Below are 20,197 nucleotides of genomic sequence, written 5' to 3'. Positions count from 1 at the left end.
TAATGTGTCTGTGTGTGTGTGTGTGTGCGAGTATTACACAAATATTACACACATATATATATATATATATACATATAAATAGAGAAGTTGAGAGATCGAGTTGCTATCTAGGAGCGCGATACCGATCGATCGCATATATCTCAAGTTCATGCCACGAGATGCGAGATGCAAGCGCGTTCACTCAATTAAACCGTGACGACCTTGTTGCTTCGATAGTTACACTGTAGAACTAACACGGTATTAATAGAAAGTTCGCGCTGCCGGTTATCTCTATGCATCTTTTACAACTTATGTATGAACCGCAAAGAAAGAGAGAGAGAGAGAGGGAGAGAGAGAGAAACGGAAACAGAGACAGAGACAGATATAAAGAAAGAGAAAGAGAGAGAGAGAGAAGTGAACTCCCATTAGAGTATCAAAGTTTCGAATATCACCGCGCAATTAATATTACATATTAATCATCTAATATCAATATCTAAGCTTTTATTTTTAAATAAATTTCAATTTAAACAATCCGCGCTCGTTGCTTTCGTCCGTTGAGAACTCGTAAAAAACGACATATGTTTAGCTTATATACTTAACTTATGTGCAAACTAACTCCTAATGTATATATAATGAGAAATCCACGAGGATAAGAATATTTATATATATATACACATAAGTAAGCTTGGGTCTATCTATCGCACGTGATTACGTTAAACGGATATTCGTATAGTTGTAAAGAGGTTACGAGGGGGTCGATGTATCGAGAAGAAGAAGAAGAAGAAGGAGGAGTAGGAGGAGGAGGAGAAGAAGAAGGAGGAGAGTACAGCCTCGTGCCCTTTCCTTTTGCTTTCTTTTCGTGTAACGGGCGCAAGGTCGTTTGGATTCCATGCGCGTCCTCCGCCTCTTTCGCGCCGTCGTTGATAGAAAGAGAGAGAGAGACAGAAAGAGAAAAAAAAAAAGAAAGAAAGAGAGAAAAGAGGAATTTCACGATCCTCTCGGCACGTTCGAAAGTCCCGCCTTTTTTTCTTCTTCTTCTGCTTCTCCTCCTCCTCCTCTTCCTTTTTATTCTTATTCTTATTCTTATTCTTATTCTTTCTCCTTCATCTTATTCTTCATAAGATAAAAGATTTTCCTCAAAGACGCGTTTCTTGTCTCATCCTTGTCGATCGCAAGACAATGACCAATTATGGTTACGGCGTAGGAAGTAACGAGACATTTCTCGCTCGTATATTATATCTCTTATTTTATCTATCTTTCTATCTTTCTTTCTTTCTCTCTTTCTTTCTCTCTCTCTCTCTCTCTTTCTCGTTGAGTCGTCTTTTAAAATGAAAAAAAAAAAAAAAAATAAAATAAAAAAAAAACGAGACGACGAGATAAACGAGCGTCGTCGGTGTAAGCGGAAGTGATTCACTTTAATAAGAATGTCAGACTCGCGGAGACACGGTAAGTTTTCCATGCAGAATGAAGGAAATCATCGACTAAATCTAATCTAAAAGTGATCGTTAAACAGGACAACAAAAATGTATTGGAAATATTATAGAAAATAGAGATTATGATGACGATATGGAAATATAAAAAAAAATAAAAAACTACGTAGTCTACTCGTTGACTATAATTGTATTAATGTATTTATTTATGCGTATGCATTTACTTATTTTATTTACTTACTTACTTTATTTTACTTTACTTTACTTTACTTACTACCCCGTGTTGCATTATGTATATAACGTGGGTATGTGTTTATCTATGTATGCATGTATGTATGTATAGTGAATTACGCGATACCGCGGATCAAAACGCGAATCCGCTTTCAACAAGAATCTAGAATAATAATAATCTAGATATCTACTATACCTTTGCGTGCATTCGGCATCTATTTTTCCGAGCGTGAAGTATCGTATCGAGTTAATATTCGATTCTCGTATTTTAATATCGATTTTCGTCCACGCCTCGTGATCACGATCACCGATAGGAACAATACTACGATTCGTATCAACGATTCTTTAAAAAACAAATTACAACAAAATAACAAATAATTAATTATTTTAATACGGGGAACGCGAGTTACGCGGAAAAAAAATATTACCGACGACCCCCTCGCGATTGCTCTACGAAATTATTTAAAAGATTATTAGACTTCTACAGAATTTCGTTCGATTGATTAAAAATAATCTTGATATTTTTTTCGTAGAAATAATATTATCTTATTTTTTGTAGAAAAAGCGGAAAAAGATATTCACGGAAATAAAAAAAAAAAAAGTGTGGGGATTGTTATTAAAAGATATCATCATACGTAGTGTAAGAGAAACCGCGTGTACGTGTGCTTAGACGCACATTACTTGTCAGGGATGTAAACGTCGCAAGCGGACAGCTTACGAGTTTCTTTCGAATGATGAAAATAAACTGACGTGGTTTAACACTGAACAGTGTAAATGTTTAGCCGGAATTTCTTCGAAGACCCGCTATCGCTTATTACGCGTTCCAACCGAATATTCGTTGGCCTATAACTTTCCTTCTCTCTTTCCCTCTTTCTATTTCATTCATGTATACACATGGACCCACTTCGTAGATTATTTAAAGAGCTTCCGTAATTATATATATTATATTATATATATATTATATGAGAGATAGTTTGTCTCATCACTCTCTCTCTCTCTCTCTCTCTCACAAACACACACGCACACATACATACACAAACATCCTATTCCTTCTTTATTTTATTATACGACCATGAAATTTATCGTTGAACGATATGAACCGAATAGATGTGTCGTTGCGGTACGTTCTATTAAATTCGCCTAAATATACAAAAGCCATAAGTTTTAGCTAGCTAGTTAATTTACTAGATATAACCTGGTTAAAGCTTATTTTATTATTCTAGGTATTTTATTTTTCTGCGCACTTATGTGTATGCTTACTCGAAGAACCAGAGTGTTCCACCTTTCGCCCCTAATTTATTTTCTCTTCTTCCTCAACCGACATCTTGCTGTTTCTTCGCGGCAAGCTAGCAAGCTAGCAAGCAAGCAAGCAAGCAAGCAAGTAAGTAAGTAAGTAAGTAGATATGTATAATGTATACGAAGAGACGTTCTCGTCGTTGGAAAAGAACACGTTCGATCGTGGTAAACCTTCGGTTTCCGGATAATTGGCTCGATTTGATAAGAAATTGAATATTTTATTCCGATATACCATCTTCCTACAATTCCTATCATGTAAATCTTCATTCCTATATATCTACTCGTGTATATGTACGTATGTATATATATATATGTGTTGTATATGTGATGGATCACCACCTTGAAAATCTCAAACTAATAAATGATCATTATCCTATCAACGATATAATACATCACATTTAACGGAGTGTATATGTGCTATCAATGCAATACCATATTGTTGATATCTCTCGTGAGGAATTTCAAGTCCATCGATAGATCATAAACGTCAAAACTTAGGTGCTGTTGTTAGCAAGTAATCGAAGAAGAAGAAGGAAATTCGAAATAGAACGATGACCGTACTAAATGAAAATTCCACTTCATCATCACTATATCTGCTGTTTCTTTGATATCTGCCGCGTAAGAGCCACTTCTTATTTCGACCTCACATAACAGATACTCCTTCTTCTATCCTCGCTTATGTACATGCGTGCATATATAAACGGCAATTCATACTTGCTCGTACCAAAGCTTTCTCTAATTTTCTCGAGTACTTCAAACACATTTTTACAAGATGTTTCTACTAATGTATCATCTCTATGATGTTACAGTCTTATCGATTTTACTATAGTTGCGAAAGAAATACATCAGTAAAAGAGAGAGAGAGAGAGAGAGAGAGAGTTTCTTTTATCTTTATATTAATCACGGAAAGATCTACGAGAAAAGCCTGTTCGAAGAAATCAAACAATTTTTGTTCAAAAAAAAAATAAAAAAAAAATAAAACCAACATAATAAGTCGAATTAATTTTAAAGTACGCGTGACCAATGTAAATAATATTTTTTTCTGTCAGCCCACTTATCTATGATTTACGAGACACCCTTAAATCTTTTCCTACTACACGATTTTTCTTTTTCCGATATCAACGTACACATAAATCCTCCTATTATAAACGCACCATGGGATACTTGTAAAAATATTTAATCTACGATCTTTCTTTCTTTAGATATCTTGATCGTCGAAAACGAATTATATATCCATATTTTATTCTCGTATTAAGAAGTTGAAAGAAGCTCTCATAGGAAAAAATTCATTAACATAAATTTCACAAGCAATATTTTAGTAATATCAACGTGAAACGAAGTAGTTAATGGATAGCAAGTAAAAACAAAACAAAAAAAATACATTATAGTTAGTAAGATCCCCCATGGGATCGTACAAATTCCACGGTAGATCCAGAAAATCTCGATGGTTATGGTGAGTGCACCGAAGATGAGGTAATTGGTCAAAAGCCATCAATTACCGAAGGATGAAACGTCCTTTTGAACAGGACGACCTAAACTTTCGGTTATTCCAACCTTCTTTCATCCTTTCTTCCTACCTCCAACTCTATCCTTTTATTTTTTTTCTTATCTCCTAAAATCTTCGTTCTCACGCTGGCATCTCTCTGAAAACCATTTCCCCAAAGGTGGTCCGAAGGATTGAAAATCCATCGGGGTGGTCTCATTTTCAAAAGAAATATCGAAGTGGTGAGTAGTTCATAGAAATAAAAAAACCTGTATTATGAAGAATCAAAATGATACATTTTCTTCTTTTCTAACGACGATACTATTCTATTCTCGATATTATTTCATCCTGTCTATAATATTATAGAAAAATGAAATTGAAAATAATAATAATAATAATAATAATAATAATAATAATAATAATAATAATAATAATAATTGCGTTAGTCCGATGGTTGAAACAGATACAGTTAACTGTGCCAACAGTTATTATCGCGAAATAAACGTTTCGCCAATCGTATTTATGACGTAGGGCGGTCGATAATATAATTTTCTGCCGTTCTAATTTTTTTCATGCAATCTTGAGGACACTTCCGGTAACAACAGGCACGTTGCGGTCTCCCGGTATCGTCGTTTAACGCTGTTGTTTAACTTTAATTCAAATCGTGTATTCCTTTCCTCAATACAGGACGCAGGAGTTCCTTCCTTATCAATTTTGTTTACTAATTAGAATTTCTCTATCGTTATACTTTTATCGCATTTGCCTAATCTCCATAGAAGAGAGGTGCCACAAAATGTTTAAAAAAAAATAAGCCATTTAACGAAGATAAGAAAAATTAGAACGCGTAACTGTGTTCCATTCATAAAATTATATTACATGCATTTCTTAAACTTCCTTTAATTTTTCTTTTATAAAAGAGATCCCTTTATAACCCTCCATATAATGCCGACCCTAATTATAAGTTATAATAATAATAATAATAATAATGATTCTCTAAAAAGGAGCTACACCTGCAGTCGTCTCCCTCTAAATACCTTGGACGATGTTACAGGAAAAAAAAAAATTAAAAAAAAAAAAAAAAAAAAGAAAAAAAAAATAAAAAAGTTTAAGCAACAGGATGATCGGCCGGCCTTTCACCGTAACGCCATATCGAACTCCGTAATTCGTCCTACGCGTCCCGCGGACGCAGTATATTATATGCATCTTGCTTTAGAACCAGTTTTTCTCTCGGACATATCCGCTTGCCTTTAAAAACGCCGTCCGTTCTCTCTCTCTCTCTCTCTCTCTTTCTCCTTCGTTTTATATCAGGTCTACTCGATTGAACATAAGCTTACCAGTGCACGGTGCAACACATAGGAATAATCTCGGTGGTAGGAGTAGGATAAGAAAAGAATTCTAATTCCAAGCGTTCTATCTCACGTGGTGGTGGTGGTGGTTGTTGATGATGATGATGATGATGATGATGATGATGATGATGATGATGCTTTTGCTGATGTTGCTTAGAAGAGGACGAGAAGGATCGCAGTCAAGTATGTAAGTAAGCAAGCAAGCAAGCAAGTGAGCAGGCAGGAAACAGTCATCCCTGTGCCAATGAAGGTCCGTTCTTCCGGGAAGCTCGATCGAGGACTCAGACCAGAGTTTCCACGTAATCCTATCATCCTCTTTAGTGGGACTGTGAAAGAAGAGGTGAAACGTAAATGGGCCGGCAGGAGGGAAGATCAAAGGAGGGAGTCAAGTGTATGGATAAGAAACGGATGCCAAGAAAAAAGAATGAGATAAATAAAAAGAGAGAGAAATAGAGAAAGATAGAGAATGATTCGCGTGTCCATTTGTCACCGGAGATGTCCGCATCGAGGATGCGGCCTTTTCTCTAAACCCGTCGCTTCCGACGTCGTTCAGCAGCCATTCCGCGAAACATCCTCGAAGAAAAACGTTCTTACGACTTATCGGCTTGCGAAAGATGTTAGAAGAGTAGCCAGCTACTACTGTTAGAGAGAGAGAGAGAAAGAGAGAGAGAGAGAGACCAGAATTTTTCTTCGAAATAATTTATTCTCCCTCTTACGTGATCTCGTTAATCCAACGTGGATAAGAAAAACATCGTCTAGATTATAAACTTTTGCGATCGGTGGTGACGATCATCTATCAAAGAATAGTCGTATCTATATATATCCGTTATCTTAGAACATTTATAATATATATATTTCATGTATATCATAAAAGTAAATTAGTCTTGGAGAGATTATTAAATTTAATTTTATAAACTTCCCTCTTACACATTTCCATAATCCGAAAGGTATAGAAAATGTTAAGTATGATATAATAGAGAGTAGCAATATTACAAGTAGATATATACGACACGTTTACTCTTTTCAAACTAAATTCGCGTAGATCGTTTTTACGTAATTTCGATGTAGAATGAAAGAAAGAAAGTAAATAAGATGAAAAGTAAAATTATAATAATACGAATATTATTACAACTTACCTAGAGTAACATATAGGACATTATCGAAGAGTATATAAGCGTACTATAATATTACAAGTACGCACTATGTACTACACTATACTCAAATCGGGTAGATTTGAATTTTTCCATCGATAGATTTTCTTGGCCAGATTCGCGTGATCTCGGTGATCTCGAAGATCATTATGGAGATAATTCTGGGCTGGCTCTCCTACGTCTTGAGTTGTGCTGACAGTTCTGAAAAGATACTATTAGTTGGACTTTTTCAAATCGCCATAGGGGCCTTACCATTTTAAATCCTAAACGTATTTTACACGCCATTTTGCATACATTATTCATATTATACAAGAGACACATATATACAAGGGAGATCGAATGGTCGTAAGGATCGTTTGAAAATGATCGAACAAAGCGCATACTGTTATTGCTCTCGACGACTTAAACGCATGCTTTGCCACGGACATTCTTCCTATTAATTAACCTCGAAAAAGCAGAATCATGGCGCCAGAGTGAATCATTCCGCAGCGATTACAAGCTATGCAATTGACTTCGCTATTTCGATTCAACGCGCGCGGACCAGTGGAATAAAATTATCGGCCCAACGAGATAGGTGTACTTACGTAAATGCACACACGTGTCCCCTTCTTCCCAACCTCCTCCACCTCCACCTCTCACTGTCTCTCTCTGTCTGTCTCTCTTTGCTGTTTGCACTCCGTACCTGGATGTGATATACTCGTATATATATATATACATGAGAGCTAGCTCATAGCGGTGCATATGACTTCGCTGGTATGTGCTTCTTCTTGTACAATCATACGCGAGACGATGTGTCAGAGTGAGCAATGGAATCAATGTTTTTTTATTGCTTCCGTGAAATCGTCTTAATAAAAACTTGACATTATCAACGCGAACGTATGGTACATGCACTTTAACCGTGCATACTAATTTTTTCTTATTTTTATTTCTTTGTAATTTCTTTTCATTATGATTTTTTTTTCTTTTTTTCCTTTTCTTTTTATTTAATTTTATCTCATTACCGTTTTTCTATCTTTTTTTTCCTTTTTTCCTTTTTTATCTTGGTACTTACTTTTCTTCTAACATTTTTTCTCTTTTTTTTTTTTGTTTCTTTTTCCTTTTCTTTTTCTATCTTAAAGTTTAGCCGAGATTCGGTGATTTGTGATTAAGAGAAATTAATATTACCGTTCTCGGTCTCATTCTCATCAATACCGGACTCTTTACAAACATCCAGTCGTTCCACAGCATGTGTCAAACGTTTCTTTAACTTTGCTATATCTTTCATTGAAGTAAATTTGTTCCAAGCTAAAGATTTGCTCTCCGAGTTGGCCGGTTTCTTCGAGATAAATCTTAAGAAAGCAGCTAGCCCAGCGTCCGCAACTTCTTCCCAATTCTATAATTATAAAAAAAAAAAAAGAGAAAAAAAAGAAATAATATCAATCGTTTAAAAGAAAAACGATTATCGTAGATTGGAAAGAAAATCAGTGGCAAAAAATGTTACAATTAAATTCCGGATAATTGATAATGTAAACTCGCGACGATATAGAACAACGAATACACATCAAATATTTATATTGGCCATAAGTGTTTACACTTATAGAGAAGCGGCACCTTTTCCTCTAACTTATCGTTCGACATTGTATGCGATAACACGTACGAAGCCGGAGAATGTCCAAGAGCTTACAAGTGAGATTAAGAACGAGCGTACGAGATCAGGTACTACCTACATACGTTACTACATATGTATAACAACAATATAACGCTGATATATTATTATCAACTAATCGCTAATTGTGCTTGAACTTTTTAACAATAAAATCATTTTTATGTTTAGATACTTTGCTCTGAATGAACATCTGGGTATGGCTCCTAGTATAAACACATATATATACGATTCCTGTGTGTAATCTATACGTATACGCGTATCTCGACAATATAATTAAATAAAAAGTATATCTACGACTAGTTAAGTACATAACTTACTATAAAATAAACTGCCTATCGTAAAGTAATAAATAAAAAATTCAAGTAGTATAATATTTTTATGATGATAAAATAGTGATTTCATTTCCAACAGTATAAACATACTTTTTGGAAGTACTGTAATCTATATACATATATATATATATCTTAATACGAGTATGTATACGTATATACATATCAGTATACACTTACAACTTCGTCACGCAGCTGTGCTTCGAATCCGATCGCCGACTCCAGAATCGTATACTTATCGTTATTTACGTTAAGCCGCAAGAGCAGGAGCAGCAACCTCAGCGCGCAGTGCAAACCATGCCTGGCATGCTCTCGTTTCTGCAACATCCGGATAACACACACGCTGTCATAATCCACTGCAATCATAGGATACCTTTTTTTTTGCCTACCCCAACCCCTTCTTTACCCCTACCTCCTTCTCACCGATGGACTCGTTAGATTTATAGGAGTTTATCAGAATCTTAATGATAGAAAAATTCGATTGGTCAGTCATCTATTAATAAAATGTTAGTCAGCGCTATTAAACGAGAAGGAGGAAAAAAGAAAAAAAGAAAACAAGAAAAAAAGGGTTAAGAAATATGTGTCATCTTAAATATGAGTATTAATAAAAAATAGACGTATTATATGCGTCATATTATTTCATTTAATTTTCTAAGAAGCAGTAGCAATAACACCGAACTAAAAACGTTTTCCTTTTTCTCTCTCTCTCTCCTTCTTTCTCTTTCTCTCACTCCTTAATTTTTCTCTTTCGACAGAGAAAGTTAAGAGAGGTGAAATTATATGTAAGTACATGGATCCTCTCCGGATAGATATTGAATCTCTTCTCGAATCTTTACAACGGAGCTCCTACGTGCAGCACGAAGTAGATTGTTCGATTGCTCTTACTGCAGTATACACCGAAGCACTTGGGTAAATAAGTACCAATGGTATTCACTATAGTAGGCAATTACCGCTCGATTCGTGCACCCGCGATATCGGCTTCAGGTAAGATCGAAAGATATGCAGATAACGAAAGTCTTAACGACCTCCCTCTAAAGTGCTGGATATTGTTAAATGAATCCGCTTCTTTTGCCATTGGAATGTTTGGGATTCGGGATGGTCTGAGAAGGAGAGAGAGAGAGAGAGACAGAGAGAGGGAGAGAAGTAGACAAAGAAATGTTCTCAGAATACGAAGGTCGTTTAGTATGCAAGCTATTGTATAGGATGAAAAGCTTAAAACGAGTTCAGGTCAAGAACGATCAATTCGATATTTGTACATTCACTATTTTGTAGAATTGATCTAATTTTAAACGATTGAAAAGGATTTCAGATTTTTTGAAAGGATTTCAGATTTTTTGAAAGAATTTCAGATTTTTTGAAAGGATGAAAGATAAATGAAGATATGTAAAAATGTACCATTTGTGCTGCCGCAAGATCATCAAGGAGTCCGGAGATTGCATTGTATGTCGAGTTTAAAAGGAAGGATAATCCTGCAGCGTTTAAAGATCGGCCATTCCTCTCCCTCGCAGTTCTTAACATTCTTTTCTCGATATTTCTCAACTGGGTCATCAGCAAACCTAATTCGGTCTACATTCCCAAGAAAAAAGAAAAGAACAAAACTTGTACACAGATATAATTACACGATAATCAAATAATTATGTTTGTTAGATAACATTTGTTCTATAAATAAAAAGAAAAAAAAATAATCGTTATCGCGTAAAGCCAAGAGATGAGATCATTGAAACGATATGATAAAACATTAGCTTATCAAATGAAAACGACGTACGTTTATTCGATCAACTTCCTGCCGACATAGAAAGTGAAGTTCCATCTGCACGTGCACCAGTTGCACGTGATGCTGGCTTATGGATGCTGCGAGCCTTCCTGCCGACTTGTCCTTGAGCCTGTTAACCAGCTGCTGTACCACCAAGGACATCGATAGACCGTCGTTCGACTGCACTCGATATCGGTTGCTTGTACTACCGGAAACGATTGTCACCACGTGCCCAGTTTGGATATGCTGCAGACCTAACGTATTCCAATTCTGCCTTCTAAGGTGGTCTCCGGTAAATTCTTCAGGAAGATATGATAATTGGTTTAGACGTAATATTTTTTCGACCATGTCGTTACGAAACTTAGACGATTAACATGAATGAATTACCCGGAAAAAGTTGATTGAAACTGATAAGAGATTCGTTGCACTTTATGGTAACCGTGAAGGTCGAAGTGTTTTCAGGGGGGCAAGCTTTCAACATTAACTTTAAGGGCAATTCCGTTGTCTTTTGCATTATTCGAAGATTCCCACGATCGTTCTCGTACGTCGCTGTGATTTTAACATCGGATGACATAATCGGTAAATTACCATTCGGATAAATCAACGTTTGAATAATGTGTTTGTCGCCTGAAAAAAAAAAGAAAAGAAAAAAGAAAAAAAAGAAAAATACATATACATAAAGATGGATTCTTGAAAAAAAAAAAGAAAAAAAACTCCAGTTAAAATTACAAAGATCGCATTCGTAGAGTTTTCAACGATATACTCACAGAGATTTTGAACGACGCGATAAGTGATCGTAGAGACGAATGGTTTCGACACGTCGATGCAAACTTGCACACCGTAAAGAGTTGTGTAAGAGGACAATTCTATGGTTGCCCTGCACATAGACACTTGTCGTATCTCTTGATCCTCTTTCGATTCTTTATCGACGAAAGGACAAGGCTCCAGATCGGGTGAAATGTTGACATTAACGAGCAGTTCCATATCCGTTACAGGTGTGACCGCAAGTTGTTCTCCTGTGCACAACGAGATACTCAAATAAGATTAAAGCGAATCATAAAAATAATTTTATATGCTATGCGATACTCTCGAGATCGGTAGATGATTTTTTTATATAAATATTTTAACGATTTATAAATGTCGATTATTTATTCAATGCTATAAAATATATTCTATTTATATTAAAGAGAAATAATCATTTTTACCAGAAACTTTCATCTCCTTTAATTTCCTACGAAGTTCTAATAATTCCTCTTCGGCGGCAACATAATCAAAACCACGTCGATGAACAGCCGGTGCTACGAACAGAGAAGGTTCCGAACCTAAATAACAGGCTTCCAATTGTCCTTCCTCCGAGAGTATAACGATTAAACCGTCCAGGTACTGAAAAATACAATTTCATTGCAACTCCTCTCTCATCCCACCCATGTAAGCTTTAATCGAGATTGAATTCTCTACCAATGCACACACTCCTCTTCGAAATTTGTGCAAAATATTCAAGGAAGAAACTACTTTCAATTTTATCTTTTTTTTTCTTCTCTTCTCTTCTCTTCTTTTTTTGCATTCATTTGACTCGATTAATTTTTGAGAATATACATAGTTTTTGTACAAGGGTGATAAAATATGTTTGATTATCGAATCAGTTCTCGGTATTAAAGCAATTAAGCAACAGTTTGCACTCTCTGTCCTCCGGAAAGACAACAATGGCAACCTTGCTGGACACTGCTGCGCATAGCGATAAGATAAAAGAACAGGCAGGACGATAATTACCGGCTTCTCGTCCTTCGCAGTACAACTCCTCCTGCCTCTTCCTATCTTTTGTTGTGTTTTCCTTCTTCAGCCCCTCCCCCTCCCGCCCCTTTTTCTTTTTCCTTTTCTGTTTTTTTCCTCATACCCCCAAACCCCTCCTACCGGTTTACTTTAAATATTTCTTTTTTTCTTCGTTCCTGTTTATAGACCAATATCTCTTTCTTCGTAAACGAAAAGATTAATGATCCTTTCAAAGGTTAATGTAAAAATGATGCTAACACTGATATCGACAGTTCAGGAATCGCGTTACGTTGTTACGTTAAGTAGACGATACCGACGTAACATATAAAATGCAACGATTTTACCTGAAAATGTGCTCTAGTTACAGCGACCGGAACGAACGGTAGCTGAGCCGACCACTTCAGAGTAGTACCCTCGTAAATCATCAAGGTGCTTGTATCGGCAATTACGCACACCATCAGTTTGCCATCCGGTTCTAAGATAAGCATGAAAGAAAATATTTTTTTCTTTTTTGTTTAAAGTATCCTCGGTATTTACTTACTTTACACCGATACGCGCTTTTAATCATTTCTACAGGGTGCAATCAAAATACCCCATGTAAACTTAACAAATGAGTTGCATTGGAAAAAAAATTAAAGAAGAAATTAGATGATATCAACATTGGTATGCGGATGGAAATTAATTTTCTTGAGTTATTATAATAATAATAAATTATCTTTGTAGATTTTTGTTACACCTTGTAGAGGAGCCCGTATGTGAGTATAATTCTTTTTTTCTTTTTGTTAACTCGCGCAATGAAGAATCTCATTGAAATTACACGTTTGAAAAATGACGAATAACTTTAACGAATTTACATATTTTTTCTAAGTTGAGACGTTCCGGTTATTTTTTTTTTTTTCTTTCTTTCTTTCTTTCTTTTTCTCTTTCACTTTTATCTTTCTTATGAAAATTATGATTACCAATGACGTAAGCGTGAAAACATAGTGCTTTGTAGTCAAGCCTTTTTGTGTACTTTAACGAAGCACCGGTATCCTTGAAGCAGAAGAGATTTTTCTCCCCGAGTACGACGATCCCGATCTCGAAACTACTCAAGGTAACAACACCGATATCAACTACAGCTTCTCCTATGTTGTAACTCCATTCTGGTTCCAAAGATTTCATTGCTGTTTCGTTATTCGTTTCTTCCTGCTTTTGGTTTCTTCCGAACTCTGCTATGTTTTGATACCTAAATTTAATTATTAATTAATTACCAAGTAAAATATCAAAACAAAATAAAAATCTAAACGATTACAAGATGTGTACAAATATTTATAATTTAGATAAGAAAATATTTTCTTTCGAGGAATTTCATTTGAGAATCATTTTTTAACAATTTTGTTGAATAAAACTATGGTGAAAAAGATGAATTCCAAGTATAGACTCGAGTGTGAAGTATACTTGAATTTAAAAAGTACATAAGAGAAAGAGAAAAAGACAGAGACAATGGGTTCCCGTCATCATCAAGTGAACTACCTGGAAGCGTAAGCAAGAAATACTTATAGGTATAGTATGCATGTACTAAGTATTACATGCCTGTAGCATTCGAGGATCCACGAGCAATTCGACGTGACGAAGACGTCGTTCCGCGAAATGTAAACGATCGGTTCGGGCAACAGACGATTCCTCAGAAGTTGACTGAAGGCATAAGCCTCCTGCTCGTAAAAGAATAACGTTCCATCCAAGCATTGAACGCATAGGAAGTCTCTGCCACGTACACCACCGAATGGACCAATTACAAGAGATGCTGGAAATCTTGGTAGCCTGTGTTCATATGCAATTTCGAGATTGCATTGATCACCTCGAAAACAAAGAGAAAGTGATGTAGAAATAGACAATAAAATAAAGTGCAATAATAAAAGATACAAATTAATGGCTGCTGTTACTTATTAAGTTCATATTTTTCAACATTTTTCTGATCGATATTTTAAATAAAATCTTACAATAATTATAAATACTAACTATTTGTATTTATATATATATAAATATTGATAAATTATTTTTTATATTTATATTATAAAATATTAATCAAATATAAGTATCATAGAAGTATGTAAAAAAAAGATGAGAAAAGTAGTGATCATATATGTATATGTATATGTATATGTATGTACATGATGCATTGAACGATTTCTTCCTTGATATTATACTTGGTAAGAGATTTTACTCCTCAGCATTTGCTAAACAACCGGCAGAAGAGTCGAGAAAACGAACAAACGTGATTCCTGTCTGGTATATGGGTCAAGCGGATTCATGCGGCCGCATTTGCGTGTATATTTGTACTTCGGGTGCACGGTTTACGAGATCGTTATACCTTAACGCGCGAGAACAGGGACGGTAAAGAGAGAAGGAATGACAATATCGTACGATCAATGAAATGCGATCGTTATGCGTGTATGTATATGTATATATATGTAGTTACTAACGTTAACGTATATATAAAAGTAAGTTTATGTAGTATACTTACATAAATCGTAACGCTAATAATTTCTATCTACCGCTGCATTGACGCCATCTTGAAAAGGCGCGTTAAACGAACCGAGAAAGTGACGACACCAAGTCTATACTTCGATTACGCCGAATTATCGTAGAATAATGACTATGCCCATTGAATTTAACGTTACTACAGGCATACTCGTGAAAGCAGCCTTAAGGCAATTCAAGTAAAACCTATATAACGGAGTACAAAGTACACATATATATACATATCAGCATACATTCGCGTACTTACACACATACCATATACCCCACATACGTCGCGTATATAATATATATAAAAATATTCGCATACGTTTTTAAACATACATAGGTCTACATACACATATGTCCAAGATGCGATCGCTACCTGTGCTGTGCACGCTTTCAGCATATAATGCAGTTACGAAATACACGAGCATAGCCTCGGGCAAATCTTCGAGAGCTAACATAAGATTTTATTAATTATCCATCAGAAATAACTTTCGATTCGACACCAACAAAGTCTCAAGATTTCCTTATCGATCTTAAAGCAGCCATTAAACGAATATATGTCAAGAAACATATGCATATACGCATACGTAAAGAAAGAAAACATTGAAAATCAATAGAATATTTTTGCGTAACTCGATTGATTTTCTATACTAACCTTGATCGATAGATCCTTTCGTCAATGTAACCGTGTAAACGATGAGCTTACTCGATGTTAATATCGCCAGACAAGAATCTTGTGACCCGCTGTTACGATAAATACATATTTTTAAATATAAAGAATCACTTATTTCGATTATCGAATTAATCGAAGAAAATCGAAGAGAGATAAGTCACGTGATTGGTTAAACTATAATTGTTAATACTCACGAAACCAATTTTCCCGCCTTTATGTCGACGATGCAATCGCTTATTTTAGTTTCAATCATAAGATCGATTGATTTGTAACCTGTTGATGATTTAGTTTCATCATCCCATTGAGATGATAAATTGTAGATTCTTAAATATCCTTCATGACTGCCGGTGACAATGCAATCCTTTTTATCCTCGCCAAATAAAGGAACTACGAGTAAGCTCGATCGATCGTACGTTTCGTTAGATCCACATTTCGTTCTCCACCATTCTTTTGTTTTAAACAACGACATTTTTTTAATTATTATTAAGAATTTAACAATATATCCTCACATTCGATACAATTTTAATCACTTCGAAAAGAGAACAACTGTCTTGTTAATATTCTACACTATTTCGGACGACGTTGCTATGATACCGCACCTTCAAAACACACCATCGATTGTAATTGGTTATCCGATTGTAATCTGATTCGTTCACCCTAGGAATATTCTACCTATAGATTATTTCGATTGATAGCATAAAAACTATAAACTGATAGGTCATACCATGTGTATAGATGTTAATTGTACTTTAACACTTCGCAAACGGATAATTTTTGCTGAAATAATTTTTCTAATAAGATATTTTTATGGTGGCAAATTTGATCAATTTATGTAAATTAAAACTATCATCATTCTTTTTATAATCATCATAATTTTAAATCATCATAATAGTACAAACAATAAACGTTAACAGATAAACTTGTCAAAAACGAAATATGCTAACTGCAAAATTTGTACAATAAGGCTCCATCTATTCGCAAAACGAGAATTCTCGATCCCGTCGGTAATGTGAATAGCATAGAAACGACAATTCTCGTTACCCCTTGGCAAAGTGTTACTTGAATATATTAATATAGTTTAAATTCAAAAAATTTATAAATCAAAGAATACAATATTCTTTGATAGTATAATAGTATAGTTATATATTGTAATAAAATTTTTAATATTTATATTTAATTTTTAGTGTATAAAAATGTGTGTGTGCCTTCAGAAATGCCTTTATACATATATTTTAAAAATAGACGAAAATCCAAACGAGTAGATGATAAATCCAACGATGACCACCTGTAACAAAAAGAAAACCATATTAATTATACAATCAAGTGATAAAATAGCCTGACATATAAATCGTCCAATTCGCAGATGCACTTTTCAATTGAATTCTCTATTTACTTTTATCAAATCTCTATTAACCAATGCAATGAAAATTAATTTTAAACGCGTGATTTTACATTTATATAAAATAAATAAAAATAAAGAAGTAGAAAAAGTAAAAATACTAAGTTATTAAAAAGAATAATATCTATTAATTATTATGAAAGTCTTTTAAATTGCTTTATATAGAAAAGAAAAAGAGCAAATTTAATAAAATACGATCACAGTAAAAAATTTTAAAGATAAAATAAGAAAAGAGAAATTATTGTAATATTTACCGAACGTTATGTAAGCTTTAAAATTTATTAATACAAAAATTTTAATATTTCTGACTCTAACACTAAACACATATGCATCTTTTAGACGATATAGACACGAATTTGGTGTCCCAAGGAGATGGAATGGTCCATCATCTCCAATTACAACTACAAATTAATGACGAGCAACAAAATTATACAATAAAATGTAAAAAATGACTAAAGAGCTATTTTCGAAAAGTTCGAACTTATTGTTGAACCTTTGAAAATAACTTAATAGTCTATGTAGTTGCCCTCTTCAGCCACAATTAAGTGGGGGCCTCTTCGGCATAAGCCTCTTCTTTCTTCATCCCTGAAAACTGCATTGGACATTTTCAACGTGCAAGAAAGATAAGACATCTCATATCTTTTTTTGCAAATTAACTTTTATTATGTTACAATTCTAATTCTCAATTATTAAAAAATTAATTTACATTTTCTGTTCAATAGTAAAGCTCGTGAACTATCAATAAACTTAGAGTTCATTGACATATACACGAGCACAATTAAACGAATGTCCAAGCAGACAATTATCGATGACCTAATAACACGTCGCACTTTTAATGTCAAAAAATAAAATAAAATTGAAATAAATAAAGCAATAAATGTTATGCATTTTCTTGCAATATTTGCATTCAATTTATTCTTTATACTGAATTATATCAAATATTTCAAATACTAAATCGCGACGGTGCGAAGTGTTAGTTATAATACTTAAAACTAAGTATCAAATTCATCAAAGTATTTGCGAATTTGTTCGACTCTATCTCGTTCGAGATAGAATCGAAATAGAAATGAATCTTTCAAATCGTTGCAAATTCCTTTGAATCTCATGATACATAATAAAAATTACAGAAGAGTTACAAAAAAAAATTTACAAAGCAAGCATAATAGAATGAATGAAAAAAAAAATTTTGTAACAATTCTGTATAAACCAGGAGGCGGAATTTCCACTCCGGAGTGGAAGCAAGCCTAGTGCCTATCCTGGATCCTACCTACTTAAAATTAAAGTTTTCACATTCACTCAGAGAAATATGCTACCTGCCTATATATTGGCAATATTTAAAAAGATCAAACATACATACATACCCACCAACTCACTCCACGATTCTCTCACATACCACCAGGGTGCAAAAGCCTAAACTAGAGAGCATGCCCCGGGGCACCTCCGACACCCTAGTTCAAACGCGTGTTTTCTAAACTTATGGGAGTACGTACCAATGCTGTAATCGTCTATCAAGGCTAGTAATTATTGCAAAAATGACTAATGCAAAAATACAAGTATACACTAGTATATATTGCATACTAGTTACATACGAGTATATCATAGTTTCCACAAATAAATGCGGTAACTCTACTATTAAAACGATTTTATTACAAAAAAAAAGTAGAAAAATTTAATATAAATATAAAAATATAGAAACACTCGTATTTGTCATATCACACGTGATATGTAGAAGTAGTGTTCTCAGTATTAAATGACGTATTAATTAAAAAATGTCGCGAAACGATGTACAAAACACTCTACCTAAACGCACACACAGGTGTAAAGTACATCGTGCAATCACTAGCACAATGACAGCCGCCAATAGGGGAAAAACTTAAAACTAAACCTATACTAACCGTTTCTCACCCATACGAGTAGCACCTGGGCACACGTATAATGAGAACGCAGAAAGAATAGGGGGGAGAAACGGGAGATTAGTACATTAGAAGCTGAAAATCCTAATCTAAAAAATATGATTAAAAACACATATATACATAACATATAAATACATTTTTATAAAAATTCATCTAAGCGGCTAAGGACTCTACAATTTACTTGATAAATATTAACTTCTAATATCTTTTAATATCTTTTAATATATTTTAATATATTTAAAAACCTCGGACGACTCCTTTCATTAAGTTGGCTGTTCTAATAAAAGAACTGGGCTTTGAGCCACCACTTAACTGCTAGAATCTATCCGTCGCGAATGAGTTTGTTTTCTTGCTCATTTATTTGTAATATCGAAGTATCGATATGTTAAAATTAATCGCGATTAGATAAATTAAGTACGAAGCAATGCATGTAAGACATTTATTACATGCTTTTCTGGACGAAAACGAGTAAATTAATGCTCGATTTCACCACTACTAACCACGAACAAAACACGTAATAAAAAAGAAAGTGCATTAATTAATTGCATTATTAATTAAATGAATTTAACCGATGAGACAAGAAAACCTATCCTGAACTAATATAAAATATACAATATAATAAACAATTTTCATGAGTAACTCCTAGAAAGGAATTACTCATGTGCTCGTCACTAATTTTTTGGAATAATTACAACCAGTAACTCGTGCCGATAGGACCTTTCATCCTCGACATGATTGAGCACCGGAGGGACTTTAAATTTTAACTCACGGCATAAGAAGTTCTACGATGGCTCCAAAACACTCCTACTTCGCAGCAAGTATTGTAGAATGCGAGTATCGAAGATCATCGAAGATCCATCGAAGATCCATCGAAGATCCATCGAAGATCCATCGAAGATCCATCGAAGATCCATCGAAGATCCATCGAAGATCCATCGAAGAATTCATTCCACATCTTTGATAAGGTAGAAAGTCCGTCGTCATATCTGTAAAATAAAATAGAACAAAACGATAAGTTATTTGCAATATAATCCAAAATATAAAATAAAATCGAATAAAATGTAAATAAAAATAGATACTTACAATGCATTCCAATGGGATGAAATTCAATTGCACCATGGCGATGCACCTCGCGTGAATCTAAAAACGCGGTATAAACGAAAATAAGAAACTATAGATGAGTTTCTTATCGCGAAACCGAAATTTTATTATACGTCGAAAACACTGATTCTAATTCGCGTATGATTTTAATTTACTATACGCCCGATCACTGATTCTACACAACTAATTCAAA

The 20,197-nt window shown here is 34.4% G+C and overlaps 1 protein-coding gene across 1 annotated transcript; it reads right to left on the bottom strand.

Annotated features, from left to right (window-relative positions):
- Positions 1–8,018: 8,018 nt before the first annotated feature.
- On the bottom strand, positions 8,019–16,060 carry LOC122525734 (protein PTHB1). Its single transcript, XM_043648661.1, has 12 exons — positions 15,786–16,060; positions 15,574–15,662; positions 13,972–14,250; positions 13,302–13,624; positions 12,758–12,919; positions 11,849–12,026; positions 11,411–11,659; positions 11,031–11,270; positions 10,656–10,942; positions 10,286–10,456; positions 9,071–9,208; positions 8,019–8,288 (listed from the first exon to the last, which is right to left on the bottom strand). The coding sequence occupies exons 1-12, from the start codon at positions 16,058–16,060 to the stop codon at positions 8,061–8,063; spliced, it is 2,619 nt and encodes an 872-aa protein (XP_043504596.1). The 3' UTR covers positions 8,019–8,060.
- Between the last annotated feature and the right edge of the window lie 4,137 nt (positions 16,061–20,197).

This window comes from Polistes fuscatus, unplaced genomic scaffold (assembly GCF_010416935.1).
Source record: "Polistes fuscatus isolate 324 unplaced genomic scaffold, CU_Pfus_HIC Scaffold9, whole genome shotgun sequence".
NCBI classification, from domain to species: domain Eukaryota; kingdom Metazoa; phylum Arthropoda; class Insecta; order Hymenoptera; family Vespidae; genus Polistes; species Polistes fuscatus.
Note: the sequence above shows the minus strand (reverse complement) of the source record. Positions and strands in the feature narration are given on the sequence as shown.

Coding starts and splice junctions, on each gene's coding strand:
- LOC122525734 (XM_043648661.1), bottom strand. CDS start 16,060: ATGTCGTTGTTTAAAACAAAAGAATGGTGGAGAACGAAATGTGGATCT. Junction 15,663..15,785: donor AAGGCGGGAAAATTGGTTTC/GTGAGTATTAAC, acceptor TTATCGTAACAG/CGGGTCACAAGATTCTTGTC. Junction 9,209..10,285: donor ATCTTGCGGCAGCACAAATG/GTACATTTTTAC, acceptor CGGATGTTGCAG/AAACGAGAGCATGCCAGGCA.